Genomic DNA, 27,901 nt, shown 5'->3' with positions numbered 1-27,901 from the left:
GCCAAGCATGTGGCGGCATCGGCTGTTGCAGAGGCAAAAACTCGGGCATGGAAGGAGTTTGGGGAAGCCATGGAAAACGACTTTCAGTCGGCACCGAGAATGTTCTGGCAAACTGTCAAGCACCTCAGGAGGGGAAAGCGGTGCTCCACCAACACTGTGTACAGTGTAGATGGGGCCCTGCTGACTTCAGCTGCAGACGTTCTTGACCGGTGGAAGGAATACTTTGAGGATCTTCTCAATCCCACCAGCATGTCTTCCTTAGAGGAAGCAGAGCTGGAGGATTCCCGTGGGGGGGTGTAGGGGGGCAGTTAAAAAGCTCCGAGGTGGCAGGGCTCCTGGGGTGGACGAGGTTCACCCTGGGTTCTTCAAGGCTCTGGATGTTGTGGGGCTGTCCTGCTTGACACGTCTCTGCAACATCGCATGGACATCGGGGGCAGTGCCTCTAGATTGGCAAACCGGGGTGGTGGTTCCCCTTTTTAAGAAAGGTGACGGGAGGATGTGCTGCAAATATAGGGGGATCACACTCCTCAGCCTCCCCGGTAAGGTCTATTCAGGGGTACTGGAGAAGAGAATTCGGTCGATGGTTGAATCTCAGATTCAAGAGAAACAATGCGGATTCCTTCCCGGCCGTGGAACGCTGGACCAGCTCTACACCCTGGCCAGGATCCTGGAGGGAGCATGGGAGTTTGCCAATCCAGTCCACATGTGTTTTGTGGATTTGGAGAAGGCATTCGACCGTGTCCCTCGAACCATCCTGTGGCGTGTGCTCCAAGAGTACGGAGTACAGAGTACAGAGTTCATTGTTACGAGCCAGTCAGTCCCTGTGCAGGAGGAGGAGGAGTTTTGTCCGCATTGCCGGTAATAAGTTGGACTCATTTCCTGTTGAGGTTGGATTCCGCCACGGTTGCCCTTTGTCACCGATTCTGTTCATAAGTTATATGGACAGAATTTTTAGGTGCAGCCAAGGAGCGGAGGGGGTCTTGTTCGGTGACCTCAGAATCTCGTCTCTGCTGTTTGCGGATGACGCGGTTCTGTTGGCTTCATCGGACAGTGACCTCCAGCTCACACTGGAGCAGTTCGCAGCCGAGTGCGAAGCAGCGGGGATGAGAGGCAGCACCTCTAAATCCGAGGCCATGGTTCTCAGCCGGAAAAGGGTGGAATGCTCTCTCCGGGTTGGGAACACCGTACTGCCTCAAGTGGAGGAGTTCAAGTATCTCGGGGTCTTGTTCACGAGTGAGGGAAGAATGGAGCAGGAGGTTGACAGATGGATCGGTGCGGCACCCGCAGTAATGCGGGCTCTGCAATGGTCCATCGTGGTGAAGAGAGAGCCGAGCCAAAAGACGAGGCTGTTGATTTACCAGTCGATCTACGTTCCTACCCTCACCTATGGTCACAAGCTTTGGGTAGTGACCAAAAGAGCAAGATCGCGGATACAAGCGGCCGAAATGAGTTTTCTCCGCAGGGTGGCTAGACTTTCCCTTAGAAATAGGGTGAGGAGTTCCGTTATCCGAGAGAGACTCGGAGTAGAGTCGTTGCTCCTCCGCTTTGAGAGGAGTCAGTTGAGGTGGTTCGGGCATCTGGTTAGGATGCCCCCAGGACACCTCCCTGGGGGGCTTTTCCGGGCATGCCCCACTAGGAGACCCAGGACACGCTGGAGGGATTATATCTCCCGGCTGGCCTTGGAACGCCTTGGGGTCCTCCCAGAGGAGCTGGAGAAGGTGGCCGGGGAGAGGGAGGTATGGGCTTCCCTGCTTAGGCTGCTGCCCCCGCGACCCGACCTCAGATAAGTGGTGGATAATGGATGGATGGATTATTATTATTATTATATTCCTGAATAGAAGCACACTTGTTCTGTTATATTTGTACCTTTTATGAAAAGTGTTTATTTGATATTTGGACTTCAGGCTCACACATTAAACATATCATGTCTACATTTTGTCAATTATTACTAAAACATGAAAAACGTTTCTGTTTTAACAATGTGTTTATATAGATTGTTGTAGACACGGAACACACATAAAATGCATGTGTTCTAAATAATCATATAGTATTTATAAAAGGTGTAATTTTGCTTGACTTCTCACTCTATACAACTCTAAGCAACTGACACCAGGTAAACAGGCTTGAGCTGAGAAAACTGTGCGGCGGTTGGGGGATGTGATAGTAGGCTGCTTGCTCCTTATCAACATATTTAAAAAACAAAAGACGCTGATGGAGAGGTGCGAAGCGATTTAACGTGGGATGGATCTACAAGTTTTTTCGTAGGCTCTGGTAATTCTAATGTTAAAGAAGGAAACAACCCCCAACACAGTGTTTCCCAAACTCGGTCCTGGTGAACCCCTGTGGCTGCAGGTTTTTGTTCCAACCAGATTCCTAATCATTGACAACGCCTGATAGCACTGATCTCCTTTAATTAGCTGTTTTGGTTTTTTTTTTCTTTTATTCGACATTCAGAAAAGCACAGCAGCATGATTTTTACATTTATAAGACATTTAGAAATATTTCTGCTTTTGCTATAGATTTAAATGCTTAACTCTCTTTTGTTGATTTCATTATACTTTGCCCTTTCTCTATGCAGTTTTTCCCTCTTCATTGTATCTTAATAATGACAATTTAAAACGAGCAGATCAGACAACCAGGCAAACAACACTGAATAATCAAAGGCTGCAACTACTTTAGAGTCATACCCACTAATTAGTAAATAATGGATCAATTCAACAATTAGAACACCTAGAAAAGTAGAATGACAATACTGTTAAAAAGAAAAAAATACATTATTCCTATATAAGTGTTTGGTACATTTTAATACATTTTTTTTAGCATTTTTTTTTTAGTTTTTTAATTTCTATATTGTTTCCTAAATACAGAACTTGGGAAATATCAGTTCACTTAATTAGCCCAGGAGTTCAATTAAAAACAGAAGCTGGTTGGAACAAAAACCTGCAGCCACAGGGGTTCACCAGGACCAAGTTTGGAAAACACCGCTCTAACAGGACAATTCAGTAATCAGACAGGAGAAAGTTATTCATTCTATCTTTTAATTACTCCTTAGCAAATGCCTTGGAGGGAGCATTCTTCCAAAGCAGTTACAGAATGGTCAGAGAAAACAAAAAATAGAGGTTCATTTTTTAAACTACTGTGAATTTACGTACAGTGTCAATAAATACATGCATTTTACTTTGGTTGGTTCATTGATTCACACCCAAATTATTTATATAAAAAAAGTCTGTTATATTCTGGTGGTTCTTATACCTTTGAGTTGCACCACCACCCTTGAAATTTCTGTGCATATGACGATTTTCCATTGTCGTTTATAGGACATCTGCTGATTTCTTAGTCCTCTCTTAGTCATCCTTCAGTACTTTTTGTATATTACATCAACCTTTCTTCTGGTACGTTATTTACTCGACCATATCAGTATTTTTCCTAAACCAATCTTATATTTCAGTGTACATTTTGTTGGTTTATCTGGTTTCCTGGTGTGCCTGAACAGGTTTCTGACATTTATTAAGCCTTTATGCTATTTCTTTAAGATGAATGCTGTGTTGCTATTTGTCCACACTCCCCCCTTTGGGACTTGTTAAAGTCCCACTAAAACTGTAAGAAATAATTTCCAACTGAAGTCCTATTCCTAATCTGTACAAAACGTGTATATACTAAATATACCCCCCTTTAGATGCTAAAAAGAAGTAAAAGATTCCTGGCTAGCTGAATTTGGGGAATAACAGAAATCAGTAGAAATCATTAATACCCAAGATAAATCACATAAATCAATAATAATAGCTAATAAAATCAATAACAGTGAGCATAGAAAATCATGTCAAACAATATGTATCAAAGTCCTTTTTCTTAAGAGTACACAGGCATTACATGTTTTCCCCTATAAATCCCAAGATTTGTGTCCCATAACCTCATAACTTCTAAGTACGATGATAAAACATTGTCAACAACTATTTTATTTCCGTCCTTTCCAACAAACATTAGCTATCTTAGTTCACAGAAGTGTACCTTGTCCTTAATAACCAGGAATAGAGTCCTCATTCACACAACCATGCTCACGTTCTCATGCTGTCATCCACAAAGTTGCCCCAATTTACATCCTGCTGTGGTCTTAAATTAGATGATCACCTTTGCTGCATAAAAACCTCTATCTTGAAAGTAGGTGTCAATACTCCCTTCAGAAGATGTCAGCACTACTCTCATTAAAGAAGGAAACATCCTCTAACAGGGCAATTCAGTAATCAAGCAGGAGAAAAGCTGTTCGTGGTATCTTTTAATTACTCCTCAGCAAATGCCTTGGATGGAGCATTCTTTAAAAGAAGTCTGTTACAGCATGCTCAGAATGGTCAGAGAAACAAAGAATAGAGGTTAATTTTATAAACTGTTGAATTTACATACAGTGTCAATCAATGCATACATTTTACTCTGGTTGGTTTACACCCAAATGATTTATATAAAATAAAAGTCTATTACTGTATATTATATTCTGGTGGTTCTTATACCTTTTTAGATGAGCCACCACCCTTGAAATTTCTGTGCATATAACACCTGTCCATTCTAGTCTATAGGACATCTGCTGATTTCTTAGCCATCCTTCAGTACATTTTGTATATTACATCAGCCTTTGTTCTGGTACATTATGTACTTGACTATCTCAGTATTTTTCCTAAACCAATTCTTATATTTCAGTGTACATTTTGTTGTTCACTTGACCTTTTTCTGATTTCTGACATGTATTGACCCATTATGCTATTTTTTTTAAAGATGAAAGCTATGTTACCCTTAAATTATTCTTCCACACTAACAACCCCATTGTCCTTCATTCACTCAGATTATGGAACCAATGTAAGAATCACTTCAAAATAGAGAAGCTTTTATCTGCTGCACCTCAAAATGATAACCACCTTTTTCTACCCTGGCAAACTTTTACATAGTTTTTAATGTTTGGAAAGGGTATTGGGATTAAATCATTTAAATATTTGAATATAGATAATGTCTTTGTATCCTACAAACAATTACACTTAAAATTAAATTTCTCATCAACACAATTATTCCACTACTTTCAAATTAGAAACTTGGCTTAACAGAATCTGCCCAAATTTCCTGACCCACCCACCCACCTATTTCTGTTCCAGAAGAAATATTAATCAGTTTCGAAGACTCGGTCAGCATTTCTCTAATATATAAAAACATTTTAAATTCCCTTGCTTTCAAAGATCCCAGAGCATTGTGGGAAAAAGATCTCTTACTTAACATTTCAGAAATAGAGTGGAAGGCAGCCATGCACAGAATTGACTCTAGCTCCATATGCACAGGGCATAAAATTATTCAACTTATAATATTTTATCAATCACAGGTATCTCATTTAAAATTGTTCAGAATGTTTCCAGGGCAAGATCTAACCACTGGACCACATGTTTTCTGTGCGTACCAAAATGTTTAAATGTCTATCAGACAGCCTTGGTTTCAGAATCACTCCTAATCCATTAACTACTGTGTTTGATATACTCCCAGTTGGGCTTAAAGTGGAAAAGGGCAAACAAACAGTAATTGCCTTTACCTCACTACTAGCACATAGACTAATCTTGCTCAACTGGAAGAATCCTAGCCCATCTCTTTTAAGTCAGTGGGTAAATGATGTTATATACAGTACTATTTGAAATTGGGAAAAATCAAATTCTCACTTATAGAATCTGTCCAAAAAGTTTTTAAAACCTGGCAGGATCTAATCAATAACTTTTTGGAATAAATAATTATATTGGAGAGAATGATTCTCTTCCCTCTTTTATACTCTTAAAGTTTTACTCTGGCTGTTGGCCTTCCTCTGTTTCTCTTGGGTGGGAGCTGAATTTAGTTCTGTTAAGTTTGATTAGATTGTATGTAATATTTCTTGCTTTTAATAAAACCAATTAAAAAAAAAAAAGCATTGTCGCCATTTAAAGTTATATAACGTACACAGGAAGAGTGTCTGAATATCAGTCACAGTATGCCATCTGATGTGACTCCAGTACAAATGTGGATTGTACAACTTTGTAGATCATAGGTGCTCATGCAGCTAAACAGGTGGCCCAACAGCGAAGTACCAGAGACAAAAGAGTTGGCATCCCGGTTCGATTCAGGAAGAGAGGAGTACAGCAACCATTGTCTGGAATTTGTTTATCTAACATGCTCTCGCTGGCAAAGTTGACAAACTGCAATTGTTAATAGGTACTATAACAGACTTTTCCTTTTTATCTGCTCTGTGCTTTACTGAAACCTGGCTCAATAACTCTGTTATTAACTCTGCATTGGATGTTCCTGAGTTCACACTGTACCATGAGGACCATGTTACTGACCTTTGTAACAAAACAAAAGATGGAGGAGTGTGTTTCTAAATTAATCAAGGTTGGTGTAATGGTGTGACAGTTCTTCTTAAATCATGCTCTTCTGACCTAGAATTGCTTATTATAAACTGTAAGCCATTTTATTTAGCACACCAGTGTTTATATTTGCCCTTGCACTAATGGTCATGAAGTGTAGTGGCGACTTGATGGAATCACTGAGATTGAAAGGGCAACCTGGAAATGCAAATCATTATCTTGGGTGAATTTAACCATGCCAGTTTTATCCAGGCCCCTCCAAAATATCAACAGCAAATAAAAACACAGCACCAGTGATGAAAATATTCTAGATCACTGCTTTGCAGCTATAAAGGATACTTATCGGGTCTTCTCCAATGTCCCTCCTGGTAGTTCTGACCATTCTATGATTCACCTTATTCCTACTTATAAACAGAAGCTGAAAACTGTAAAGTCTGTCAAAATAACAGTTACAAAGTAGACCAGAACTAGGCAATAGAGGAGCTTTAGGAGTGCTTTGCCTATACAGACTGGACTGCCTTCAGAATTGCCATCTCCAATATATATGAATACACTGATGCTGTAATTTCATATATTAGTTTTTGTGATGTTTGCATTCCAAAAAAGTTTAGCAATAATAAGCTTTCGTTCACCCCAGAGCTCAGACAATTGCGCCAGGCCAGGACAAAGAGTGTGCTTTCAGATCTGGCAATCGTGAGGAATACAGGAAAGCCAATGTGTTTTGGAGAAGAGAGTCAGAGATGCTGCAGGAACAACTGTCTACAAATGTCAGTTCATCAGTTTTTATAGGCCTTAAACATGTCACTAACTGCAAGAAGCAAATATTAAACAGTTCTGCTGATCCCTGTCTGGCTAATCAGTTAAATCAGTTTTATGGTCGCTTTGAAAGACAATGGGACGTAAAGTAAATTTAACTGATGTTCTCAATGTTACTACTATACACTCCTCTCTTTCTCAGCTTCCCTCTCCCATTATCACTGCAAAAGACATCTGCATCTTATTCAAAGCAAAATATTAAAAAGCTACAGGCCCGGACCTTATTTCCCCTTCCACCCTCAGGCACTGTACAGACCAGTTGTCTACAGTATTTGCAGACATTTTCAATCAATTTCTGGATCTTTGCACTGTTCCTGCCTGCTTCAAAACCACCACCATTTTTCCATTAGCAAAAAATCAAAGACCGCAGACCTAAATGACTACAGACCTGTAGTAATGGTAATAGTAGTAACCTTTGAGGTAATGAAGACCTTTGAATGCCTTATTCTGAATTATCTCATTAATGGTACAGAGCCAACCAGTTTGTGGATGACGCAGTGAATTTAGGTCTGAGTTTTATTTACCAACACCTTGATAATCCAGGGGCATATGTGAGGATCTTGTTTGTAAATTTTACCTCTGCATTCAATACAATCATCCCAGAGCTCCTAAATAGGAAACTCACCCAGTTCAACTTGCCAGTTCAAACTGCCATTGGATCATAGGCTTTCTTACAAACAGGAAGCTGTATGTACAGTTGGAGATACACGTCTGACCCAGTAACCTATGGTACTGGTGCACTGCAGTGTTATGTCCTTTCCTGACTACTGTTCTCAGTTTATAGAAATGACCGTACCTCTGGCGATTCATTTGTCAGACTTCTTAAATTTGCAGATGATATGTCCTATTAATTAATTATTTCCTGTAATTAAAAATTAATGTGGTCCTAAATGGTGCGCAATAAAAGCCAACAGGCTTAAGTGATTTGCACTGATAAATAAGTGCATAATAGTTATAAATAATATGAATAAAATCTTTTTACAAGAGTAAAGGAATACATACAAATCTAGATTGAATAACAATACAATTTATTTTTGTATAGCCCAAAATCACAAAGCAAGTGCCGCAATAGACTTTAACAGGCCGTGCTTTTTGACAGCCCCCCAGCCTTGACTCTCTTAAGAAGACAAGGAAAAGCTCCCAAAAAAACCCTTGTAGGGGAAAAAATGGAAGAAACCTTGGGAAAGGCATTTCAAAGAGAGACCCCTTTCCAGGTAGGTTGGGTGTGCAGTGGGTGTCAAAAAAGGGGCTAAATACAATACAATACACAGAACAGAACACAAGTAATCATCAATACAATGTAATGCTGCAATAGAAATATTACAAGTACAGAGCAGAATTCAACAGTACATGATGATATCACATAATATAATTTGGATTTGTTTACAATTAAAGCATATCCACAAAAAAGGCATGTACAATTTTTAAATTGACTCACATTGACAAAAGGCATGTCCTCAAAAGAGCCATATAATTTTTTTTAATTGAATCACGAGGTAGAAAATTATTACAGTTTCATTCAAACATGAAGTCCTCTAAATATGTTAACTTTCTATGTGAGGATGCATCTGCTTCAGTGCATACCAAGTACCAGTAGGAACTCTGAGAAAAGGCTTAGTAATATCAAATCAGGAATAATTAGTATGAGTACTGTAACTAAAAAGTAATATAAACAGTTAATATCAAACAACTGAAACATCACCAACAACTAACAAGAGTAGGCTCATCTAAAATAGTGAGGCTTTAGCCTTATGTAAATGCACAGGTTAATGGGGCATCTCCACTAATGGAAAGCAGACCATCTGATAATGATTGAATAGGCTGATTGTGTTATTAACTGATTTACAACCTAATTACAGTGGTTGCTGGAGGGTCTGTGGTAAAATCAGAAAAGAAGGACTGTTTAAATAAACAGCCTATTCAATTATTCATTTTATTCTAAAGCAGTTAATGTTCAAACCTGGCCCTCTAATTCACACATATCTTTAACCATCTATAAATTAACTGAACAGTCAAAACTCCCTGTAACAGAATCAACATTGAATATAACATGTGATGTTACATCTGGAATTTCTGTTATTTGGCATATGCAGCCTGCACATGGCATAAAGACAGGAACCAACCTTTTATGGGGCACCATTCACACACTTATTTGTATAAGGCTAGAATCATCAGGTAACCCAACCTGCATGTCTTTGGGATGTGAGTGGATAACACAGGGAGTGCCACCAACAGTTGCAACTAATAAAAAATCCAACTTCACTTCACAAAGTAGCTATTTCTGTACCTGTGGCTTGTCTACAAAGGTGACAAAGTGAGCTGTTCCATATATTTGTATCAAAATAAAGATATATTTAGTTAGTATTTCATAACTTACATGTTGGCCATGTATTTTTGTGGTGCGGCTTGTAATAATGCATTATTGGAAGAGCATACAGGGCTTCTAAGATGGCAAAGGTAGGCTTAGCACTGAAACAAATATAAAAAAGGAGAGAATAAAAGTTGGATTAAATTGACTTATCTTTTAAATAATACTGCTCAGTAACTTTTATTAACCAGCAAACATAAATCTTAAAACAGTAAATATCTTTTAAATAATACTGCTCAGTAACTTTTATTAACCAGCAAACATAAATCTTAAAACAGTAAATATCACAAACCTGATTATACTGTTGTAAAAGTGCACTCTTATAAAGCAGCATTGTAAAAGTGAACTCTTATAAAGCAGCTTTAAAGAGTTTGTGCAAACGAAAATATCCTGAATTCTCTTGTTATTCACTAATCTATGTGGTACTATTATAATTTTTTTTTTCAATCAAGTATAAGGAGTATTTATTTTTCAAATACAAAATAGAAAATGGAAGTGAATAAATTTAGCACGTGCATAAGTTAGAATAGGTTGTCCTTTATGATTTTATAATTGTTTATAAACCCTATACTAAAATTCTCCCAAGTCTTATTTGCCAATGTCATGTTGGTAGAGGAGATGAATGATACCCTCATTGAGAAATAAACTTTCATTAATTAACCCCAACTCATTATTGTCTGCCTTTGTATTTTAAAAAGTAGAAATGATGCCTAGACATTAAGCCTATCTCCTAGCAAAATGTACATTTTATTTTGTTTAGGTCTAAAAAGTATTAAAATATATAAATATTCATGTGTTGCAGATTGGAAAACAAATGCATCTAACACATGGCTCCCGTTCACAGTTTTGCACTGCATGATATATACGAAGTGAGAAGAAGATTGTTTTGCCATTAGTATCAAAAAAAAAAAAAAAAAAAAGATTTGACTCTGTCATTACTGCTGTTGACTCTATATTTCCACTCTTGGCTTGTTTTTGAATTTCAAACTAATTATACAAGCACATTTGTGGAAGAATGTGGGTGGATGTGAGTTACAATGACTCACTGTTCACTTCCATGTGTGACTCATTGAAAAATTGTTTTATGCTAGCTTTCTCTTTTATTTTTTATTTTCCTAAATGATATATATACGTATGTATGTATATATATGCATATGTGTGTGTGTGTGTGTGTGTGTGTGTGTATGTATGTATATATATATATATATATATATATATATATATATATATATATATATATATACACTGTACATGCACATACTTAATAATCAAAATTAGAAAATAATTTGAAAAATTGTTTCTTTGAAATATTGGTGACTGTCGCTGCTCAAAATTTTATGTCATAGTAGCTATTGGTATGATTTCTATTCCGCTAACCAATACAAAAAAAGTAATTCAATAAAAAAACATTTCATTTTGGAAAACTACAGTGATCAAAGAGAACTGTTACTGTCATATTACAAAAGAAGCCTGTTTTATGATAATTATAGCTATCACACTTCAGTAGGAAGTATAGAGTTCCTTGCTTTCAATGAGTTTGGCACATCTCCACCCACAGGGTATGACCAATTTCTTCCACTGCTTTGGCTTGATTTTGTTCCACTCATCTTCCAGCTTCTTCCACAATTTGGTACCTGTAGAAGGTTTCTTTACCATAACCTTATCATCTATTATCTTCCAGAGATTCTCACTCAGGTTCAGATCAGGGCTCTGGGCTGATCATTTCATCACTTTGATATTTTCCCCTTATAGGAATTGCTTGACCCATTTTGCGGTGTAACAGGAGATATTATCATGCAAAAAAAAAAAATGGCTAACTGATTAGGTGATGCTCGCAAGGATGGAAACACAGGTTGCTGAAGGAAGTTCTGATGCACATTAGCATTCACCTTGCCATGTAGCCTTATGAGAGGTTCTCTGTCGTAGGAGTCACACATCTCCCACAGTATGATGCTTTACTGACTTCTTCATGCACTTTTTGGTTCAGCCTTTGTCCAATTTGACACCAAACTTAATGTTTCCCATCTGGACCAAATAAATTAAACTTGCTTTTGTTATTGAAGTGAACTTTAGACCAGTTCTCCTCAGTCCAAACAATATGCTGCTTAGCAAAGACTCATCTAACTTTTTTATTCTTCTTGTTGATGAAAGGCTTGGCCAGTCCAGAGTGGGTCTTCAATCCCAATTCTCGCAGACAATGAGTCACTTTATGTTGAGACAAATTCTTGCTCTGTTCAGCACTGAATTGGCAAAGAATTCCATATGCAGCGTTCACCCGATCCTCCACTGAGAGTTTCTGTATCATCCTGTTTTCTCCTGTACTCGTCTTACATCAGCGACAGGCCTTTTTTTTGGACTTGAATGACGTTGTTTCTTTGTATAGCTTCAGTGTCAAAGAATTCATACTCTTGGAAAAACCAACTTTTCTTCCTTTGGCTGAGATGATCATCCCATCAGCATCATCTGAACAGCTTGACGTCACAGCATTTCAGTTACCCAAGAGTGGATCACCAATTTGCAAAATGCCTGCCAATGTTGACTAATTGGTCGGTGTTGCCTGGTATTTCAAGACATTGCCAAATTATAATCAGATGTTAACTAGTATAACTCAATCTATAATTTTGATCGCTGACCTTCACTTGTTTAAATCTTACTTTGTTATGTGAGATAGTTTTACACTAATGTAATGTGATTGCAATATGTCTCTTCTATTCATGGTGAGATAACACTCGATTTGGATAAGCCATGACTTTATAAATTTCCAAAATGCAATGTTCACTAATTTTGATCGCTACTTTGTGTATGTGTGTAATATACATATACATAGTATATATATGTGTGTGTGTTTGCTCATGTTTGACAAAGTATGTGTGTGTCCTGTGATGGCATACCATCCAGGATTGCTTCCTTCTTTGAGTCCAGGTTTGTAAGGCTATACAGTTGCTCCTTCTGAAAAAAGTGTATAGGTAACAAAGATGCATTATTTTATGTATTTTTTGTATCTATATTGTTTAAAATCTATGATACCAGATTTTCTGTAGAAAAATATGCTAAGAAATAGGTTTAGGTTTAGATTTATGTTTATTTGTCATATATAGGTTAACACAGGGTCAACATACAATGAAATGTGTATGACGAGAAAAACAAGCCACTCAGCCTAGATCCAATAAAGCTAAAAAAATAATAAAAAAAAAAAAAAAAAACATTAACAAGTTAAAAATAGACAAGCCATATAAAATAAAATGTGTAAGTATAAAAGAAGTTATAGAGCAATATGAGTTGGATGAGCAGCAAGTACAAATGACAGTTATTGCACAGATAATGTTTTATAAGTACAGATGCATATTCTATAAAGTGCAGATGCATGTTCCAGTCAGTATTCAGAGTGAGTGTAGGTACAGTTTGTGTGTGAGTAGTGCAGTGTAGATGTAATGTAAGTGTATGTAAGTGTTCAGGTGTTGCTGTTGAGGAGTCGAATGGCCTGGTGGTAAAAACTGTTCTTAAGTCTTGTAGTCCGAGCAGCCAGATTCCTGTATCGTCTGCCAGACGGTAACAAGGAGAACAGCTGGCGTGCTGGATGGCTGTGGTCCTTTATGATGCTGCTTGTCTTACGCAGGCACCGATGGAGGTAAATGTCTTCAATGGCAGGAAGACTCTTGCACGTGATGTGCTCTGCTGCCTTCACCACTCTCTGTAGTGATTTCCGGCTGCTGGCAGAGCAGCTCCCATACCAGACAGTAATGCAGCCCGTCAGCAGACTCTCGACCACACTTCTGTAAAAGTTTGAGGTGATGTTGGCATTCATGCCAAACTTCCTCAGCCTCCTCAGGAAGTAGAGCCGCTGGCGAGCTTTCTTAACCACAGTGTCTATGTGAAGGGTCCACGAGAGATCCTCGGTGATGTTTACTCCAAGGAACTTGAAGCTGTTAACCCTTTCAACTTCTACGCCGCTTATGTAGATGGCCTGGTGTTCTCTGCCTTGTTGTTTCCGATAGTCCACGATCATCTCCTTGGTTTTGCTGACGTTAAGAGACAAATTGTTATCCAGGCACCAATTACTCAATGCCAGCACCTCCTCTCTGTAGGCCGTCTCATCGTTGTCAGTGATAAGGCCTATGATGGTTGTGTCGTCTGCAAACTTGATGATGGTGTTTGTGCCGTGTTTTGCAACACAGTCGTGAGTGAACAAGGAATACAAGAGGGGCTAAGCACACAGCCCTGCGGCGCTCCTGTGTTAAATACATGGATTTGGTAGAGTAGCTGTCTAGTTTATTTAAATCGTAGGCAGGAAGAGTGTTGTTTTCCCTTTTAGTTGGATAAAAATAATCGCTGTTGACTTTCAGTAACACATGTATAATACTGTGTACCATTTGTACCATATACTGTACCTTTTTGTATGTTGTCTTGAAAAAACTGTCTCATGTCATTATGTCCATTGTTTTTCCTGATGGGACACACTACCTCAAGAATTAACAAACAGATTTTATGGTTTTCTTTTTGTTTGGAATAGAAGAAAGGTTATTCTTTTGCAAGACGGTACTCTATTTTTAAACAGTAAACATTTGGTTTTTAGTAAAATATAGGGACATTTAAATTTTACAGAAACTGCTGAAAATTTTGATCATGGACTTCTCAATAAGTATTCTTCCAAAACCATGCTGTAAAATACCTTATACCTAAGACCAGGCATTTCCCACCAAAATGTACTCTAAGAATATACATTTTGGATATTTAGTTAACACTGATTTGAATTCATATTTTCTTTGAAAAATGTTTCCCTTCCCCCCGCAAATTAATCAGTAAAAATTTGACCTTTAAACTATTTTGTACATTTTTACCCTCTTGATTGACAGGATCTGGAAAGTAAATTTTAGATAGCTAAAAATCAGATGAAAATAACCCAACATATTTAAGAATTCAGTGAGCATTTAATACTTTCTAATGACTAGATCATCTGTTGGAGATGTTACTTCCATTTAAAATGTATGTGCTTGTTTTAAAAGTGTCATTAATAATGCATTTTCTTGATGTCTGCAGGCAAGGTACACACAAGCTAAGTTAAGTGTTCATGACCGATCTTTGAAAGTGGCCACAGTAATCGAGAGCCTTGAGATGGAGATGGAGCTTCTGTGCCTTACTGGTGTAGAAGACCAACTGCAAGCTGATGTGCGTCCCACTTTGGAAACCTTGCGCAATGCTGGTATCAAGGTATAAATTTACTCTAAAAGCTTTTCTTGCATCTGAAATGCCAGGATAAAAGTTGACTTTGGTTTGGTCAACCAACTAAGTTCAAATGTTGTTTTTATAATTGCTGTTGTTTGTGACCACCAATCAATTGAATATTAAAAAGGGGGGGGGGAACGTGGGGTGAGGTGATAACCTCAAGTAAAAAGAAATGTTACAGGTATACTTAATTGCTTAATTGATAAACTTAGTTTTAAAAAGAAGAATAGTGCTTAATTAGAGGTTAAACATTGTAAATTTGCTGATCATGATCACATATTGTTGCTATTGTTCTGATTTAACACCTGAGTTACAGTGTATAACTTTTAAAGATTGAAGATATTTCTATGGTTTTGCCAGAATCTGAAATTTAAAGTAAAATAACCTTTTTAAATCTAATATTTCATTTGAATATTAAAGGAATATTCCACCCAAATGTGATATTTTTTTATACGTTGTATACTCCCATTTAGTTTTGTAGTTCTGGGAACTGTGCAAGCAGCAGCCTTTTACAGAGGCTCCTTATTTATCAATGTTTCTCTTTTTGTTTCTGAACTTACTAGTTATTAGTCTTATTTAAGATTAGAATTGATTTGGCACTTATAGTAACTACTAGAAACTGGATGAATGGATTTGAAATTTACTGACAAACCCAGGTGAGGGCTCATTTTGACTGAACTTCATACAGGCTGTGAAGTTCAAGTCTGCAACATCTGGAAATGTAAGAAATACAGACAAAATAAATACAGGTTTTATTAAATACTTCCACATTCAGCTACTTGTGCTGCAATCACAAGTGCCCAAGCTGCTTAGTATCACTTTACTACAGAAGCAATTTGTCCACAGGCAGAGAGAGTGATGTGCCGGTGTGAGAGGTGAAGCAAGGCAGAAAGGTTTTAGAACTGGTCTACCATCCATTGTACTGGGCACTGTTCAATCACTGTCAAATAATATGGATTAACTGCCTGCTCTTATGGCAGGGTCATGGGGCATACAAATACAGTGGTATTTTGTGTTTTATCGCAAGCTGGCTTAAACCTGGTATGCCTGACACATTTTTAATATTAAACAGATTTCATCTTATTCAAGCTGACAAAGACACAGTGCGGTGTGGAATAAAGACAGGAAGGGGACTAGTCATCTGTATTAATGAGGAATGGTGTAAAAGGGAGCATATTACAATTATAATTATACAGTGGACCCTTGACTTACGAACTTAATTTGTTCACGAGGGCTGGTTGTAACTCAAGTTGGTTGTAAGTCAAGACTATTTTTCCCATAAGAAATAATGGAAATACTCATAATGCGTTCCGAACCTCCCACTGCAACACTTACTTAACCTTTTCATAATAAAAAAGGGTTGTATAATGTGCATAATTTACCAAAACACCAATAATTTTTCTAATGTACTAACCAAAAAGTTATAAAAAGTGCCTAGCCTACCAGAAACAACAATTTCATACTGTACTCACCATTTAATTTGACATCTTTGGGCTGCAGGAAGGGAGGAGGAGGAGAATGAAACGGAAGGTGGTTATTGTTTAGAAGGAGCCTCCTTATGCAAATCTTTTCTTTGTAAAATTGTCGAGATGGTGAATTTCGACATGCTGTACATATTAGTGAGATCGGTCACACGAACAGCACTCTCATATTTCCACACAATTTCCTTCTTCGTTTCGATTGTGATCGCTTTCTTTACCTTCGTTACCTTCTCTTCCTTCCTTAGCAATTATGCATCTTGCTTGCCATGGTCTTAGTGAATTATATATATAGATAAATCACTGCACTGACCGAAATTACGTCCACAAACACATGTATCTGGGCTCTAACTGATGCTTACTAACACTCTGGGCTGTTTGATTACAATCGCGCAAGCGGATACACGTGACCGCATTCAGGTCGTAACGCAAGATGTTGGTCGTAAATCAAAATAAAAATTTTGGTCGTAAATCAAGTTGTTCATATGTCAGGCCAGTCATATATCAAGGGTTGACTGTAGTTTGTAATTCAGACATTTAAATTCTGGCTGTTGGAATTCATCCATATTATTTGTCCAGGAAGATAACTTACATCATCCTTATTAATGTGTATATTTCTCCTTGTGCAAATGCAACGGATGATGACTCATTCTTACCCTGCAGCTGTAACATGTGGTAACTACAACCATACAACATTTGTGTCATGTTTCACTCAAAAAAATAAAAAGCTGGATCTGCTCTGTTCAAACGTTAAAGATGCCTATAACCATAAACTACTGGCAACTATTGGCAGATCTGACCACAGCCTGATTCATCTTATTCCCAGTTACAAGCCTGTTTTAGATGGCAACCTGTTTTTACCAGGATGTTAACACTAGAATTACCAAAGCCTACGAAAAAACTTGTAGATCCGTCCCACCGTAAATCGCTTTGCACCTCTCCATCAACGTCTTTTGTCCTGTAAATGTGTTGATAAGCAGCAAGCAGCCTGCTATCACATCCCCCACCGCCGCACAGTTTTCTCAGCTCAAGTCTGTTTACCTGCGTGTCAGTTGCTTGGAGTTGTATAGAGTGAGAAGTCAAGCAAAATGACACCTTTTATAAATTCTATATCGTTATTTGGAACACATGCATTTCATGGAAAGGCTCTGAAGCGTTTGTCATATGAGAGCAGTTCAATAGACAGCATGGCTGAGGCAACGTGTGCTTGATGCTGTATACCGATAATTCTCTTTCCGATCAGCTGCTGTACATCTGTGATTCACACTCAGATACAGTGATATGAATACTCTGAGTGGTGCAGTGAGAGTAATATGGAAAAAGATGTTCCGATGTGGCAACACCTAACAAGAGCAGCTGAAAGAAGAAGAACAAGGTGCAGTGAGAGTAACAACGCTAAAGCAGTTATGGTATTTGGAATAGTTTGACCATTCTGTGGACCATTATATTGTTACAGGTTAATTGCAATCAGATGCATTAAACTAATAAACAATATGTGATAAATTTTAGTGTATTTATAAAGCCGCATCAGGGATGTGGATCTAAAAAAGAAAGGATAACCACACAGGAACAGTAGCACTGCTTTGACGCTGGGTGCCGCCAGTCTACAAAACCGAGCAGAGAACTTGCGTACGACAGGATATGAGCTACCATGGAAATGTGCATGGCTTTACGCCAAGTTTAGGTTTTATACGTCGCGATTTGAATGTGGAAATGTTCTTAAGCAACATTTTTGAGTGTACCCACCGTTTATACATGAGGCCCCTGGTCATTGACTTTTATCTCATTATATAACCTCAATGTCCAGTCTCTATTCAGGGAAAAAATGTAGAGGTGGTGTACTCATACATGTATTTGGGGCTGTCGGCATCAATGACAGGTTGGAATGGTCCTGGGACACAGGAGAACTGTATAAGAAAGGGCAGAGGAGGCTCTTTTTCCTTAGAACACTGTGTTCCTTTAATGTCGGAAGTGACATCCTTCACATATTCTGTAACTCTGTGATGGTAACATGACTTCAAGAGAGGTCCACCAAATCAACAAGCTAATTAAAAGGGGACGCTCAGTTGTGGGACATACTAGACCCCCTGGAGGTAGTATCAAAAGTGAAAATTAAAACAAAACTGAGTGCCATTATAAACAATTCTGAACATCCTCTCTCTGACTCACTAACACTGAGTACAGTTAGCCACTGAATTATTTAGCGGTATGTGTCAGGTGTGTGCACTGGGGCTCCTTTATGCCAACAGCAATATGGCTGCGTTATTCCTCAATGCGACTGCCAAGTCAGAAGTTTTGTTTCTTTTTAAAATGTCTTCCTCTTTATTCATTCTGGTCAGTGTTCAAAGCATTTTGTTGGTGTATATATATTTATTTATCTATGTTTTTATTTATTTAAACACTTTATATAAAAAGACAAACTTTCACTGGGGACAAATAAACTCCCTCTATCTGCCTAATCTAATTTGTAGTCATGACTGAGAAAAACTTTTAATCTCATGTTATACAGCGTGGAGAGAAAAAAGTTTAATACAAGCCAATAGTGACCAGTGCTGCGCAATGGCAAATGATGTTAAAACATACATTAAAAAAAAATCACACAATACTTGTGTTGCCTAATCCACATACCTGTTATCCAGTCACATGCTGCAAAACGTACACTTTGTTGCTTAAATATTGTTAACACTAGAAGTGCCACAGGTGATGCCAATTGGTGTTGTGTTTTTAAATATTTTAATTATTCCCTTGTGTGTGTGTGTGTATATATATATATATATATATATATATAAGATATATATACTGTGCATCCGGAAAGTATTCACAGCACATCACTTTTTCCACATTTTGTTATGTTACAGCCTTATTCCAAAATGGATTAAATTCATTTTTTTCCTCAGAATTCTACACACAACACCCCATAATGACAATGTGAAAAAAGTTTACTTGAGGTTTTTGCAAATTTATTAAAAAATAAAAAAACTGAGAAATCACATGTACATAAGTATTCACAGCCTTTGCTCAATACTTTGTTGATGCACAATTGGCAGCAATTACAGCCTCAAGTCTTTTTGAATATGATGCCACAAGCTTGGCACACCTATCCTTGGCCAGTTTCGCCCATTCCTCTTTGCAGCACCTCTCAAGCTCCATCAGGTTGGATGGGAAGCGTCGGTGCACAGATATTTTAAGATCTCTCCAGAGATTTTCAATCAGATTCAAGTCTGGGCCACTCCTTTGATATCTTGGCTGTGTGCTTAGGGTCGTTGTCCTGCTGAAAGATGAACCGTCGCCCCAGTCTGAGGTCAAAAGCGCTCTGGAGCAGGTTTTCATCCAGGATGTCTCTGTACATTGCTGCAGTCATGTATCCCTTTATCCTGACTAGTCTCCCAGTTCCTGCCGCTGAAAAACATCCCCACAGCATGATGCTGCCACCACCATGCTTCACTGTAGGGATGGTATTGGCCTGGTGATGAGCGGTGCCTGGTTTCCTCCAAACGTGACGCCAAAGAGTTCAATCTTTGTCTCATCAGACCAGAGAATTTTCTTTTTCATGGTCTGAGAGTCCTTCAGGTGCCTTTTGGCAAACTCCAGGTGGGCTGCCATGTGCCTTTTACTAAGGAGTGGCTTCCTTCTGGCCACTCTACCATGCAGGCCTGATTGGTGGATTGCTGCAGAGATGGTTGTCCTTCTGGAAAGTTCTCCTCTCTCCACAAAAGACCTCTGGAGCTCTGACAGAGTGACCATCGGGTTCTTGGTCATTCCCTGACTAGGCCCTTCTCCCCCGATCGCTCAATTTATATGGCCGGCCAGCTCTAGGAAGAGTCCTGGTGGTTTTGAACTTCTTCCACTTACGGATGACGGAGGCCACTGTGCTCATTGGGACCTTCAAAGCAGCAGAACTTTTTCTGTAACCTTCCCCAGATTTGTTCCTCGAGACAATCCTGTCTCAGAGGTCTACAGACAATTCCTTTGACTTCATGCTATCAACTGTGGGTCCTTATATAGACAGGTGTGTGCCTTTCCAAATCATGTCCAATCAACTGAATTTACCACAGGTGGACTCCAAGTAAGCTGCAGAAACATCTCAAGGATGATCAGGGGAAACAGGATGCACCTGAGCTCAATTTTGAGCTTCATGGCAAAGGCTGTGAATACTTATGTACATGTGCTTTCTCAATTTTTTTTATTTTTAATAAATTTGCAAAAATCTCAAGTAAACTTTTTTCACGTTGTCATTATGGGATGTTGTGTGTAGAATTCTGAGGAAAAAAATTAATTTAATCCGTTTTGGAATAAGGCTGTAACATAACAAAATGTGGAAAAAGTGATGTGCTGTGAATACTTTCCGGATGCACTGTGTGTGTGTATATATGTGTATATATATATATATATATATATATATATATATATATATAGATATATATAGATTTTTTTTTTTTTTTTTTTTTTTATTTATTAATTTATAACAAAAAAAAATTGAAGACAAATCAAACCCCACCCCTGAGAAGGAGAGCTTAGCCAAAGGAGAATTGCTTAGGGCTTTTTAATAAGGCAACAATAAACAAAAGAAAGGAAGAAATATATATAGGTAAATAAAAAATGGAGAAGGGAAATAAATGCGGTAATAGTTATCTCTCTTATTCTAAAAAAATATTGATTAGATCCTGCCAGGTTTTGAAAAAATTCTGTACAGATCCTCTAACTGAGAATTTGATTTTTTCCAATTTCAAATAATATAAAACATCGGTTTCCCACTGACTTATCAGAGGAGAGTTAGGATTCTTCCAATTTAACAAAATAAGTCTGCGTGCCAAAAGTGAAGTGAATGCAATCACCGTTTGCTTGTCCTTCTCCACTTCAAGTCTGTCTGGAAGAACACCGAACACAGCTGTTAATGGGTTAGGAGGGATTGTGACCCCAAGGCTGTCTGAAAGGCACTTAAAAATTTTGGTCCAAAACGATGTTAGTTTGGAGCAGGCCCAAAACATGTGACCCAGTGAGGCAGGAACTTCGTTGTAGCGTTCGCAGGTTGTATCTTGCCCTGGAAACATTTTGGACAGTTTTAAGCGAGACAGATGAGCTCGATATATAATTTTTAGATGAATAATTCTATGCTTTGCGCATATGGAGCTCGAGTGAATTCTCTGCTTTGCTACCTTCCATCTCCTTTTCTGATATATTGATTAAGAGATCTTCTTCCCAATGTCCTCTTGGGTCTTTGAAAGGTAGGGACTCTAATAAGATTTTATATAATGCGGAAATGGTGTTTAATTCCTCGAAATTGAGCAGTATTTTTTCCAGCATGGTGGAAGGTACGAGGTGAGGAAAATCGGGCAGTTTCTGTTTAACAAAATTTCTAATTTGAAGATAGTGAAAGAAATGTGTAGCTGGAAGGTTGAATTTGGAACGTAATTGTTCAAAAGATGCAAATATGTTGTCTATATAAAGATCTCTGAGCATTTTAATCCCAAAACTTTTCCAGGTATTAAAAACTGGATATATTTGAGAGGGTTGAAAGAGGTGGTTCTCTTGCAGAGGTGCCGCGGATAAAAGATTTTCCATCTTAAAATGCTTTCTAAGTTGGTTCCATATTCTGAGTGAGTAAAGTACAATTGGGTTATTAGTATATTTGCAATAACTTGCATTTATTGGAGAGCAGAGCAGGGAGTATAAAGAAGTACTGCAGGATTTTACTTCTATTGCGAGCCAAGCCTGTGTATGTTCATTTTTTTGTGTCCAGGTTTTTATGGCTTGTATGTTTGCTGCCCAGTAATAAAACTGAAAATTAGGTAAAGCCATGCCACCTTCTGCCTGAGCTCTTTGCAGGGTCGCTCTTCGGATACGTGGGTGTTTTTAGTTCCAAATGAATGAGGTTATTGTTGAATCTAATTGCTTAAAAAACAATTTATTGATATATATTGGAATGTTTTGAAATAAAAAAAGAAGTTTAGGAAGGATATTCATCTTAACAACGTTAATTCTTCCGGCTAAAGTAAGATGAAGGGTTGACCATCTATGCAAGTCTTGCTTAATTTTTGCATACAGACGGCAAAATTTTGTTGATAAAGAGCTTTATGTTTACTTGTGATATTTACCCCTAGGTATTTAAACTGATCTGCTATGGTAGAAGGTAGGGTGTCCAATCTTATATTATATGCTTGTGAATTCACTGGAAAGAGTATACTTTTATTCAGATTAATTTAGGGGTGGGCGGTATGACCAAAATTTTATATCACGGTATTTTTCTAAATTATCCTGGTTTCACGGTATTTGACGGTATTTTTTCTCATGCATGAGTGGATGTTAACCACATTTTCCACTGCAGTAGACTGGCTAAGAATAACCTATTCCACTGTCAAGAGCATTGTACATTGTACAAAAAAAACATTTTAATGTGCACACAAGTATTAATACAGGTTTGCATGGCCGCATAAAGTGATAGTTTTCAAGGGGGTGGCACTATTGAAGAGAAGGAATCACACTGCATGACAGACGCAGTCAAAATATAGAACCTTTTTATTGAACAGATTTTGCAAAAACTTAAACTATAATTTTGACAACATATTTTCAACCATCCAAAGAGGCAATTAGACTTAGTAAAATATCCAGACGTGCTTGTCAAAAGTTGTATTGCACTGAACATGTCTTAGAAAAGGAATAAATAGTAAATATTTTTTGTAAAACAACTACATTTTCTGTTAATGTTAACAATCTCTGTCCACTGACACGTTAAAGTGACTTTTTAAACAACTTTACCATCATTAAACTGCATAATATTTAAACTAATAAATAATGACAATAAAATAAATAATAGTATTATTACTGATAGTTGTACTATTACTTCAAGGCTTCAAGCCCAGGTGCATTACACAGTATTCACCAAATTAAAATAAAATAAAACAAGTGCAATCTTGGTGATGACATCTTTACCAACTGAACTATCATTTAGGCAAACTGCATTAATATGGACCTTGCTATATGCATAAGTAATAAAACTAAAACTTTCATTTATAATGCTATTTGTGGTATAGTCCTACGGAATCGCATTAGGACCACGGTGAAGAAAAAAAATACGGACACAGGGAAGAAAAAAAACAAACTATATGTCGAGAATAAAGTCGACATTTCCACTTTATTCTCATAGTTTACTTTATAATTAAAGTAGAATGTCGTAAACTAAACTTCATCCTAAAATCATTGTTTCATTTACTAGATTTTCTCAAACCCCATCATAAGTTTATGTAGCACATTAAATGGTTTGTGTTAAGTGTTCCCCGACCCAGTTGTTAATCACTACACTTCTTAAACTGACTTCTCCCGCACTAAGAGGAGACAGAGATCACCGCACAGAATCTATTCACTTCATGATATTCCTGCTCTCTGAAAATTTACGATGCTAAGATAAATACTTGATATCATTTTCAGGATAAAATGCATTAAAGCAGGTATTAAACATGCACGGTAGTGAGGCGGTAGTGTTGCTCCCTCGCAGTAAGGGGTCCCCGGGTGTATGTTCAGTGTAGAGAACTTTATGGCAGGTGTGACGAGGCTCCAAAAAACTGGATGTATGAATGGGTATCACACAGGTTTAACTTAAATATTGTGTAAATGTTGGGTTTGTGATCTGGTGGTCGGAGACACGAACACAGAATTCAATGGATGTTCTTCTGAGCAGGCTTTCTTTATTGCACGCGTGCTGTCTCTATCTGACGTACCAAAACCCCAATTCCTATCCTTCCTTTTTCTTTCTCCACATAACCAATCACCACACAATAAACGTCTTTGTGAAATTAAAACTAGTTATAAACTTAGCCCACGGAGTGTTCAGAACTTCAAAAATATCTTCGTTATACATGTTTAATTATGCCATCCATTCAGGGTGGCGCCCATCCCTGAACGAGTCGCCAGCACATCGCAGGGTGAATACGAGCAGTACATACACTAGCAGGGTCAATATAGCATAACAAAACCCCACATTCTACATGACTTTGAAAGGAAACTGAAGCACGCCGAGTAAACCCACCAGAAAAACATGCAAATGCAAGGCAGGGTACACCCGGGACCCCATTGCTGCGAGGCAGCAGTGCAACCTCCACGCCGCGGTGCCCCCACATGATTAATACATGCTTTAATGAATTGCACCATGAAAATTATATCAAGTATTTATCTTAGCATTCTAAATGTTCAGAGAGCAGGAATATCATGAAGTGAATGTATTCTGTGCGGCGATCTCTGCCGGCGCCTCCTCTTAGTGCAAGAGGAAGTCAGTTTAAGAAGCTCGGGGAACACTTAACACAAAGCATTTAATGTGCTATATAACTTATGACTGGGTTTGAGAAAATCTAGTAAATTAAATATTCATTTTACGATGAAGTTTAGTTTACGATGTTCTACTTTAATGACAAAGTACGAGAATAAAGTCAACATGTCGACTTTAATCTTGACATAAATGGCGAGAATAAAGTAGAAATGTCGAGAATAAAGTCAACATGTCGTCACACTATTACACAGTACCCAGGTACATTACACTGTATTGAAAACAAATAAAACAAGTACAACTTGGCTTGCAGTATTATCCAGTAGTATAGAAACAGTATTCACACATTTGAACATAATAGTCCACATCTGACCTTTTAAAACCAAAGTATCTCCAGACAACGGACGTGACTCCTTTTTTTCGGCAGAAGTTCTTCTGTGTCATCATGTTCAACTTTATCGTCAGCTACAGCTTCAGTTTCGGAATGTTCTCTGTCCATTTTCACCGTGCAATACCTACACTACCACACCTATTTAGCGGTGTAGCAGTGACAAAGAGCCCCCGTGCAACAAATCTGTGTTTAGCGGTGTAGCAGTGAAAAAGGTCCCCACTTGAACAGTTTCCCGCTGCGCCACGTTCCGAATGTCGTTTAGGCAATTTAAACCGGTGTTGTGGTATACGAAAAATCCATATCATAACAAAAATAAAAAACAGTTTTCGGTATGAACCGGTATACCGCCCAGCACTAGATTAATTCTAAGACCAGATATCTTTTGAAATTCTGTTAGTGCTGTTAAAACTGCAAGCACAGTGTTTTCTGGTCTGATATATATAAAACAATATCATCTGGATATAGAGAAATTTTCTGTTCCAGTCCTTCTCTGATAATTCCCTTTATCTGATAAGAATTTCGACAGTGAACCGCCAGTGGTTCAATGGCGATTGCAAACAGCAGTTTGCAAGGGACATCCTTGTCATAGATTGGAAGATAGGTGTCGGCCTTTAATAAATCCAGTTTGATCCTGTGATATTACCGAGGGCAGCACTTTCTCCATCCTTCTAGCTAGAATTTTTGAGAGTATCTTAACATCATTATTCAGGAGTGAAATTGGTCTGTATGATGCACATTGTAACAAGTCCTTATTTTGTTTAGGAAAGACGGTGATTAATGCTTGATGAAATGTTTGAGGTAGTATTTGGTTGTCTCTAGCTTCTGTAAATGTTGCCAATAAGAGGGGAGCTAGCTGAGTGGAGAATTTCTTATAAAATTCTACGGGGTAACCGTCAGGGCCTGCTGATTTCCCACTTTGAAGTGACTTTATAGCATCTAGTAATTCTGTTAGCGTCAGAGGTTTATCCAGTTCCTCAGCACTTAAAGCATCTATTTGTGGTGTCTGTAATGTATCCAGAAATGCATTAGATTGTGTGTTGTCTTCTTTGAACTCAGTAGAATATAAGGATTTATAATAATCTCTAAATGCGTGCATTATATTTTTATGGTCAATGATTTCTTCTCCATTCGTGTTGGTGATTACTGGTATTACATTGCGAACTTCTCATTTTTTAATTTGTTGAGCTAAAAGCTTATTAGCTTTTTCTCCGTGTTCATAGTAATGATGTCTTAACTTATAAATAAGTTGTTCAGTTTCTTTAGTTGTTAAGATGTTGAGTTCTTAAGGATTTAATCAATATTATTTTAGAATAAGAGAAATAACTATTACCGCATTTAACTCCCTTCTCCATCTCTTATTTACATAGATATTTACTTCTCCCTTTCTTTTGTTTAATGTTGCCTTATTAAAAAGCCTTAAGCAATTTTCCTTTAGCTAAGCTCTCCTTCTCAGGGGTGGGGTTTGATTTGTCTTCAAATTTGTTGGGTTATAAATTGATCTGTTTGTATGGAATGATTACAATGAAAATTAATAAAATAAAAATATTAAAAAAAAAAAAAAAAAAAGATGTTGAGTTCTGTATGCAGGGCCTGCCTTTTCCTGTGAAGAGCTTCACTTGGACGCCTGGCTTGTTCTTCATCTATTCTAGTAATTTCGCTTCTTAGCTCTGACACTTTCTTGGTTTCTAATTTATTTCTGTGGGAAAGATATGAAATAATCTGTCCTCTTACGAAGGCCTTTAGAGTTTCCCAGAGTGTTCCTGCAGAAACCTCTGTGGGTATGTTTGTCTCTAGGAAGAAGCTGATTTGTTTGGATATAATTTCTGTACAGTTCTCATCTGCCAATAGAAGAGGGTTAAGATGCCATCTGTGAGGTGAGTGTGAGGGGCTTAATGATTTTAGCTCCAAGACTAGAGGGGCATAGTCGGAGATAACAATTGTGTCGTATTTGCACGATTTAATCGTAGGCAGGAAATTATTATCTATAAAAAAATAATCAATTCTTGAGTAGCTATAATGCACTGGTGAGTAGAACGAATATGTTCTTGAGTTTGGGTTAAGAAACCTCCAGGGGTCTGATAAGTTGTGGTCAATTAAAAACTGTGTAATTGTCTTTGCAGTGTTAGTCCCCCCTGTCACAGGAGTCCTATCTAAGAGTGGATTTAAAACACAATTAAAGTCCCCAGCCATTATAATTTTATGAGTGTTCACATTGGGAATGGATGCAAATAGATTTTGCATGAATTCCTTATCAGTGACATTGGGTGCATAAACATTTATCAAAATCATTTTACTGTTAAATAAGTTGCCCATGACCATCACATATCTCCCTTCAGGGTCCGATACTACATCTTATGCTACAAATGGAACTGTTCTGTGTATGAGAATTCCCACCCCTGTAGTTTTCTTTATAAAGCTAGAATGGAACATTTGGCCAGTCCAGTCTTTTTGCAGTCTGAACTGATCCTTGCCACTGTATATACAGTATAATATATTTTTTTTATTTTTTCTTCCTAAGGTGTGGATGCTTACTGGCGATAAATTGGAGACTGCTACCTGCACTGCCAAAAATGCACATATAGTGACCAGGACACAAGACATTCATATATTTCGTCCAGTAAGTATATGGCTTTCATTCTTGGCTTCAGCAGCATAAAATCAGGCCCTAGCTTATTGAGATACATTAGAGAGATTTTGTAGTTTTTTCATTCTTCTTCAAGATTGTAATTTGTTATTTATTTTTAGATAGATAGATAGGTACTTTATTAATCTCCAAGGGGGAAGTTCACAAGTAAGCTTAATATCATTGTTTTGTGAGGGCTTTTTAATAGTTATATTTCTTTAATATTTGCTGCAAGCCATATTCATACCACTGTTAATGTTAGTCTGTTAATTTTTTGGTAGAGACACTTTGGTAATATGATATGCTACCTTGAAATTTTTCACTCATGCATTGTTCTATATTTCATTTGGTGTTCAGATATAACATTCTGGAGTCTGTCCTGTCAG

The 27,901-nt window shown here is 37.7% G+C and overlaps 1 protein-coding gene across 2 annotated transcripts in view; it reads left to right on the top strand.

Moving 5' to 3' along the window:
- LOC114658438 (probable phospholipid-transporting ATPase IIA) overlaps window positions 1-27,901 on the top strand; it is a 351,266-nt gene that overhangs the window by 246,298 nt on the left and 77,067 nt on the right. For both annotated transcript variants that reach the window (XM_051932991.1, XM_051932992.1), the window contains exons 18-19: window positions 14,581-14,751; window positions 27,411-27,509. In XM_051932991.1, coding sequence (XP_051788951.1) covers window positions 14,581-14,751; window positions 27,411-27,509 — 270 coding nt within the window. The remainder of the gene's footprint in view (window positions 1-14,580; window positions 14,752-27,410; window positions 27,510-27,901) is intronic.

Source organism: Erpetoichthys calabaricus, chromosome 10 (assembly GCF_900747795.2).
Source record: "Erpetoichthys calabaricus chromosome 10, fErpCal1.3, whole genome shotgun sequence".
Classification (NCBI taxonomy): Eukaryota; Metazoa; Chordata; class Cladistia; order Polypteriformes; family Polypteridae; genus Erpetoichthys; species Erpetoichthys calabaricus.
Note: the sequence above shows the minus strand (reverse complement) of the source record. Positions and strands in the feature narration are given on the sequence as shown.